At 46.6% G+C, this 8,430-nt stretch overlaps 1 protein-coding gene across 1 annotated transcript in view; it reads right to left on the reverse strand.

Annotated features, from left to right (window-relative positions):
- The window catches only part of gpc3 (glypican 3), a 358,923-nt gene that overhangs the window by 172,961 nt on the left and 177,532 nt on the right, over positions 1-8,430 (reverse strand). Inside the window, exon 3 of the mRNA XM_036969955.1 lies at positions 5,952-6,637. Coding sequence (XP_036825850.1) covers positions 5,952-6,637 — 686 coding nt within the window. The remainder of the gene's footprint in view (positions 1-5,951; positions 6,638-8,430) is intronic.

Raw genomic sequence — 8,430 nt, forward strand, 5'->3', positions numbered from 1 at the left:
AAAACATTGAATTAAAGAAACTAGAATGCCCACCCGAGTCACACCCTGGCCTAACCAAAATAGAGAATAAAAGCCTCTCTATGGCCAGGGCGTGACAGTTTTACTCTGGTTCCTTGACAGTTTTACTGGAAGGTTTCATTAATGCTCTGAGAACAGAATTTGAGAACATGACTTGAAATAGAACTATGAAGAAACATTCATGCCGAAATACTGAAATTCCCACAGACAAATGTTGTTTCATAACATTCTCTGAACTATTTGAACATTCCCAATGTCAAACGAGTTGGAGAACATTCCTAGAACATTATCTTTATTAAATCTTTATGTAGCCATGTTTGAACTTTTTGTAGAAATCTTTGAACTTTTACAAAACGTTCTCTTAAAGAAATGAAATACAAAGAAAATCATGTTTATTTGTTAAGTTCCTTAAATGTGCGCTGAGATTGTTCCAAAGCCAAGAAACTATCCTGCACCATTCCCAGAAAGTTGTGGGAAGATTGTATGCAAAATAGGACAGCCACGCTCTCACCGAGCTCTAAGAAAAATTTTTAGTTCTCAGAACTTTATGTGCCAGCTAGTTGGTGTACAGACACACAGTAGTTGTGATTTTACTATGCATTATGTTACATTCTCATCGATGGGGCTGTAGCGGAGCAGGTTAAGAGCTTCAAGCTTCTTGGTGTCCACATCCACAACAAACTATCATGGTTCAAGCACACCAACAGTCGTGAAGAGGGCACGGCAAAGCCTATTCTCCCCTCAGGAGACTGAAAAGATCCTCAAATGTCCTCAGATCCTCAAATGTTCTACAGCTGCAACATCGAGAGCATCCTGACTGGTTGCATCACTGCCTGGTACGGCAATTGCTCGGCCTCTGACGGCAAGGCACTTCAGAGGGTAGTGCGTACGGCCCAGTACATCACTGGGGCTAAGCTGCCTGCCATCCAGGACCTCTACACCAGGCGGTGTCGGAGGAAGGCCCTAAAAATTGTCAAAGACCCCAGCTACCTCAGTCATACACTGTTCTCTCTGCTACCACATGGCAAGCGGTACTGGAGAACCAAGTCTAGGACCAAAAGGATTCTCAACAGCTTTTACCTCCCAAGCCATTAGACTCTTGAACAGGTAATCAAATGGCTACCTAGACTATTTGCATTGTGTCCCGCCACTCCCCCCCTCCCCCAAACCCCTCTCTCTGTTTATCATCTATGCATAGTCACTTTAACTATACTTCAACTCACATACTACCTCAATTAGCCCGACTAACGAGTGCCCCCGTACATTGGCTACCCGGACTATTTGCATTGTGTCCCCCCACCTGCTAATCCCTATTTTACACTGCTGCTACTCTCTGTTTATCATCTATGCATAGTCACTTTAACTATACTTTCACTCACATGCTACCTCAATTAGCCCGACTAACCGGTGCCCCCGCACATTGACTCTGTACCGGTACTACCTGTATACAGCCTCGCAACTGTTATTTTCACTGTCATTGTACTGTTTTCTCTTTATTTTGTATTTCTTTACTTATCTATTGTTTACCTAATACCTATTTTGCACTGTTGGTTAGGGCTTGTAAGTTAGCATTTCACTGTAAGGTCTACACCTGATGTATTCGGCGCACGTGACAAATAAAATTTGATTTGATTTAATACAGTAGGTCCCATGTGCTTCTGTCTATTGCTTGAGTATACCACACCAGCACGTACAGTTGAAGTCAGAAGTTTACGTACACCTTAGCCAAATACATTTCAACTCAGTTATTCACAATTCCTGACATTTAATCCTAGTAAAAACCCCTGTTTTAGGTCAATTAGTATTACCTTTTTATTGTAAGAATGTGAAATATCAGAATAATAGTAGAGAGAATTATTTATTTCAGCTTTTATTTCTTTCATCACATTCCCAGTGGGTCAGAAGTTTGCATACACTCAATTAGTATTTAGTAGCATTGTCTTTAAATGGTTTAACTTGGGTCAAACCCTCCGGGTAGCCTTCCACAAGCTTCCCACAATAAGTTGGGTGAATTTTGGCCCATTCCTCCTAACAGAGCTGGTGTAACTGAGTCAGGTTTGTAGGCCTCCTTGCTCGCACACGCCTTTTCAGTTCTGCCCACACATTTTCTATAGGATCGAGGTCAGGGCTTTGGGATGACCACTCCAATACCTTGACTTTGTTGTCCTTAAGCCATTTTGCCACAACTTTGGAAGTATGCTTGGGGTCATTGTCCATTTGGAAGACCCATTTGCGACCAAGCTTTTAACTTCCTGACTGATGTCTTGAGATGTTGCTTCAATATATTCACATAATTTTCCTCCCTCATGATGCCATCTATTTTGTGAAGTGCACCAGACCCTCCTGCAGCAAAGCACCCCCACAACATGATGCTGCCACCCCTGTGCTTCACGGTTGGGATGGTGTTCTTCGGCTTGCAAGCCTCCATCTTTTTCCTCCAAACATAACGAGGGTCATTATGGCCAAGCAGTTCTATTTTTGTTTCATCAAACCAGAGGACATTTCTCCAAAAAGTACAATCTTTGTCCCCATGTGCAATTGCAATCCGTAGTCTGGCTTTTAAATGGTGGTTTTGGATCAGTGGCTTCTTCCTTGCTGAAGCGGCCTTTCAGGTTATTTCGATATAGGACTCGTTTTACTGTGGATATAGATACTTTTGTACCTGTTTCCTCCAGCATCTTCATATGGTCCTTTGCTGTTGTTCTGGGATTGATTTGCACTTTTCACACCAAAGTACGTTCATCTCTAGGACACAGAACGCGTCTCCTTCCTGAGCGTTATGACGCCTGTGTGGTCCCATGGTGTTTATACTTACGTACTATTGTTTGTACAGATGAACGTGGTACCTTCAGGTATTTCGAAATTGCTCCCAAGGATGAACCAGACTTGTGGAGGTTGTCACGCACTGACCTGAGAGAGACTTTTTATGTCACTATTTTGGTTTGGTCAGGGTGTGATTTGGGTGGGTCATTCGATGTTCTGTTTTCTATGTTTTGTTATTTCTTGTTTTGTTGGCAACATTTTAACTTTGTTAGAGGCATCATAGCCCTGTTAAGCTTCACGGTCGTTTTGTATTGTTTATTGTTTTTGTTGGCGACATTCTAATAAAAAGGAATAGGTACGCTCACAACGCTGCACCTTGGTCCACTTCTTACAACGCACGTGACAAAGGTCTACAATTTGTTTCTGAGGTCTTGGCTGATTTCTTTTGATTTTCCCATGATGTCAAGCAAAGAGGCACTGAGTTTGAAGGTAGGACTTGAAATACATCCACAGGTACACCTCAAAATGACTAAAATGGTGTCAATTGGCCTATCAGAAGCTTCTAAAGCTATGACGTAATTTTCTGGAATTTTCCAAGATGTTTAAAGGCACAGTCAACTTAGTGCATGTAAACTTCTGACTCACTGGAAATGTGATACAGTGAATTTTAAGTGAAATAATTGTTGGAAAAATTGTGTCCTAACAGACTTGCCAAAAGTATAGTTTGTAAACAAGAAATTTGTGGAGTGGTTAAAATATGAGTTTTAATGACTCTAACCTAAGTGTATGTAAACTTTCAACTTCAACTCTATGTACCAGTGCTATACAGTGGTTTCCAGTGATGTCATAGTGACCAGTCCACTGCATGAAGATGTGGACACACACAACACACAAACGTGTACACACACACACAATAACAGGAGGAGGTAAAGGAGGGGACAGTGAAAGTCAAAGTCACATTGACACTAGCGCCTTTCAAGACAAATAGGTTTTTGTCTAATTTCAGTTTATCGCTCACGCTTTGACAGGATTGAATTAGGGGAGATGGTGAATCTGTCTGTCCCCTCAATGACAACACAGAGGAGGGAGCTGTCCTGGGGAACACTAAACAGGTGCATGCACACACACACACACACACACGCACAAACACACACACATGCGCACACGCGCGCACGCACAAACACACACTCATGCGCACATGAACACATGCTCACAAACATACACACATACACACACACTGCACAGTCCATTGGGACTAGAATTAGTCATATTGCAGTGTAACCACATAACAGGTCACTTCCATTCATGGATGACATTCTGCCTTCCTCAGGCACACCCACACACGGTGGAAAACCTTTTCCAGACTCAGAATGTAGTCCTGAAGTCACAGCACTGGTGTCCCTCAATGCACACACACACACACACACACACACATACTGAGGTCAACCCTGGGAGGCTCGGTCTGAGAAAAGAACCCTGGTCGCACAGCGCTGGGAGGCTGGGTCTGAGAAAAGAACCCTGGTCGCACAGCGCTGGGAGGCTGGGTCTGAGAAAAGAACCCTGGTCGCACAGCGCTGGGAGGCTGGGTCTGAGAAAAGAACCCTGGTCGCACAGCGCTGGGAGGCTGGGTCTGAGAAAATAACCCTGGTCGCACAGCGCTGGGAGGCTGGGTCTGAGAAAATAACCCTGGTCGCACAGCGCTGGGAGGCTGGGTCTGAGAAAATAACCCTGGTTGCGCAGCGCTGGGAGGCTGGGTCTGAGAAAAGAACCCTGGTCGCACAGCGCTGGGAGGCTGGGTCTGAGAAAAGAACCCTAGTCGCACAGCGCTGGGAGGCTGGGTCTGAAAAAAGAACCCTGGTCGCACAGCGCTGGAAAGCTGGGTCTGAGAAAAGAACCCTGGTCGCTCAGCGCTGGGAGGCTGGGTCTGAGAAAAGAACCCTGGTCGCACAGCGCTGGGAGGCTGGGTCTGAGAAAAGAAACCTGGTCACACAGCGCTGGGAGGCTGGGTCTGAGAAAATAACCCTGGTCGCTCAGCGCTGGGTCTGAGAGTGAAACGTTGTCACTTATACCAGAGACAGAAAACAGCAACTTCTGCAGAAAATACCTCCATATTTCATGAGCACTTCTCCTCCACTTTAGAATTACACACGGAACCCATTCTGGACACATTTATCGCAGCTTAAACCCCACATAGAGGGTCAGTGCTCCCGCTGAGCAGGAGGGGAGGATTTGCTTCATAGCATGGCACTGGGTTTTTCCTGACTGCCTGCTAGAAAAGGACATGACTTGTAAGGGCAGGCACTTAACTAGACTGGTACAGTGTGGTTTTATTCATTGTTCAAGTTTACGATATCTCTCACAACGATGTGTATACCATCTGCTAACTCCCCTTGACTTGTCACTTGTTTCCACTTTGGCTTTCCCGGCGACCCCTTTCCCAACTGCTTAACTAAACCCTTCTAGTCTCCCTGTTTGTCATGGCCTTGACCCCTCCAGTTGTCCTGTTTGACCCGTGTGGGTTTGTATCTGAGTGACTTGATAGTATGTTGATATGGCTGTTAGTGTATATGTGAGGGCCTCAGTATGTTGATATGGCTGTTAGTGTGTCTGTTAGGGACTCAGTATGTTGATATGGCTGTTAGTGTATATGTGAGGGCCTCAGTATGTTGATATGGCTGTTAGTGTATATGTGAGGGCCTCAGTATGTTGATATGGCTGTTAGTGTGTCTGTGAGGGACTCAGCATGTTGATATGGCTGTTAGTGTATATGTGAGGGCCTCAGTATGTTGATATGGCTGTTAGTGTGTCTGTGAGGGACTCAGCATGTTGATATGGCTGTTAGTGTGTCTGTGAGGGACTCAGCATGTTGATATGGCTGTTAGTATATCTGTGAAGGACTCAGCATGCTGATATGGCTGTTCGTGTGTCTGTGAGGAACTCAGAATGTTGATATGGCTGTTAGTGTGTATGTGAGGAACTCAGAATGTTGATATGGCTGTTAGTGTGTATGTGAGGGCCTCAGCATGTTGATATGGCTGTTAGTGTGTATGGGAGGGACTCAGCATGTTGATATGGCTGTTAGTATGTCTGTGATGGACTCAGCATGTTGATATGGATGTTAGGTGCCAGCTCTGTGTGTGCGTGCGAGCGTATGCTTGCCTGTTACTCACCAGTGTGTGTAGGCGGGGGCGTGCTTTGACAGCGTGTCTGAGGGCCAGTCTGACCAGCACATGTAACCTCATCATCACAGCCTCCATGTCCTGCTCCCCCCTCATGGCCCCTGCCAGTTTCCCTAGCCCCTCCACATACCCTCTCCAGTGGGGCTGTACCTCCGCAGCACCTCCCAGGCACCCTGACATTACAGCCTGGCAAAACCATTTACAGGTCGGGGCCCCCAGCAGGCCCTGGCAGTGTGGGCAATACCACAGCCTCAGCAGGGCGCGCCCACAGTCCCTACCTGGGCGCAGGTGGTCAGTGGTGTTGACCACCTCAATGCCCAGGTTCAGCGCCTGCAGGAAGACACGCGTGGCCAGGAGGGAGCGTGACAAACGCGTCATAATGAGTTTAGGGTAGGGGCCGAATGCTATGGAGTCCTTCCACGACCCCCGCAGGCATTCCTCAGATATGGGTGCTGTGCCACCCCCCAGCAGGTGTCGGTAGGTCAAGGGGAAGAGGCGGGTGAAGAAGGCCTGGACCATGTGTTCCACGCTGGAGTCTGAGCCCAGGATGTAGAGAGACACGTCCAGGAAGAGCTGACCCACCGCCCCCTGGGCCCCGCCCCCCAGCCCTGGGAACTCCGCTTTCAGCACCAGCAGGGTGGAGTTACGGCCGTGACGCAACACCAATTCAAATGCCTCTGGTGGAGAGAGGGGAGGGGAGGGGGGTGAGAGAGAAGGAGAGAGAGGAAGGGTGAGAGAATGTTAGAAAATTGTGCAGCTTTAAAACAAATTTCTAGTAAACACATCAATAAAAACAAACCAGACAACATTCACAATCACTCTAAAACACTATCTCTTTCACAAACACATTCAGAGGAAAGTTTTCCCCACACACTCAAACACATACGCACACGCACACACACAGACACACACACACACACACAGAGACACAGACACACACACACACAGACACACACACCTTTGGTTTATCATCTGCTGGAGACAGAGGCTTGTACACTAAGCAATGCAAAGCCTTCACATCAGATGAAAACCACGATTTGGGGTTTGACCTTTCTGACACTACAAAAGAGCACATTTCAAGAGTCTTAGCCACTTAAAAGCATCCCATTAATCCTGATTTGAGCTGCCAACCTAGACCCAGCGGACTATATTGCCTTGTAGATGTCTGGAAGAGAAAGGCACAAAGCAGGCAGGAGGAAGGGAGGGGCGCGGTCGACGTGAGGCAGAGAAATAATCAGAGGTGTTTCAAGGCACTAAGTGAAGTCTTATCAACATTGTGGCAAAGAGGCACACTCTCCATCTCCCACGCCCCCCGCCCAGAGGAAGACGGCAGGGAAAGACAACAACAAAGGAGAATGGAGAGAGGTTTTAGGGTTCTATTACTGCTCTAGGCAGGGGATCTGGCTGGGAGTCACTTCCTGCATCCTAAATGGAAGCCCTTTATAGTGCACTACTTTTGACCAGGTCTCATAGGACTCTGGTCAAAAGTAGTGACCTATATAAGGAACAGGGTGCTATTTGTGATACAACCACTGAGCTGGAGCATTTGGGCAGGTGATAAGCCCGGGGTAATAAAGAACAGGTTTTGGGCAGGTGATAAGCCCAGGGTAATGGATAACAGGTTTTGGGCAGGTGATAAGCTCGGGGTAATGGATAACAGGTTTTGGGCGGATGATAAGCCCAGGGTAATGGATAACAGGTTTTGGGCAGGTGATAAGCCCAGGGTAATGGATAACATGTTTTGGGCAGGTGATAAGCCCAGGGTAATGGATAACAGGTTTTGGGCAGGTGATAAGCCCGGGGTAATGGATAACAGGTTTTGGGCAGGTGATAAGCCCGGGGTAATGGATAACAGGTTTTGGGCAGGTGATAAGGCCAGGGTAATGGAGAACAGGCTTTGGGCAGGTGATAAGCCCAGGGTAATGGAGAACAGGTTTTGGGCAGGTGAAAAGCGCAGGGTAATGGATAACAGGTTTTGGGCAGGTGATAAGCCCGGGGTAATGGATAACAGGTTTTGGGCAGGTGATAAGCCCGGGGTAATGGATAACAGGTTTTGGGCAGGTGATAAGGCCAGGGTAATGGAGAACAGTCTTTGGGCAGGTGATAAGCCCAGGGTAATGGAGAACAGGTTTTGTTTTACAAATAGTCGACTAGTTCCTTTTTGAAGTGACTGCCTGAAAACATTCTATGCACCCTAACTCACACCAGTGAACTAAGGGGGAACTTCGATAATGATTGGTTACCATGAGTGGATAATGATTGGTTACCATGAGTGGATAATGATTGTTTACCATGAGTATCTGAACATCACAATGTATTCGTCAAATGTATTTGGACAATAAGGCCAGAGGTGGTGTGGTATATGGTCAATATAGCACAACTAAGGGTTGTTCTTATGCAGGAAGCAACGTGGAGTGTCTGGACACAGCCCGTAGCCATGGTATATTGGCCATATATCACAAACCTCTGA

This window comes from Oncorhynchus mykiss, chromosome 31 (assembly GCF_013265735.2).
Source record: "Oncorhynchus mykiss isolate Arlee chromosome 31, USDA_OmykA_1.1, whole genome shotgun sequence".
Lineage (NCBI taxonomy): Eukaryota > Metazoa > Chordata > Actinopteri > Salmoniformes > Salmonidae > Oncorhynchus > Oncorhynchus mykiss.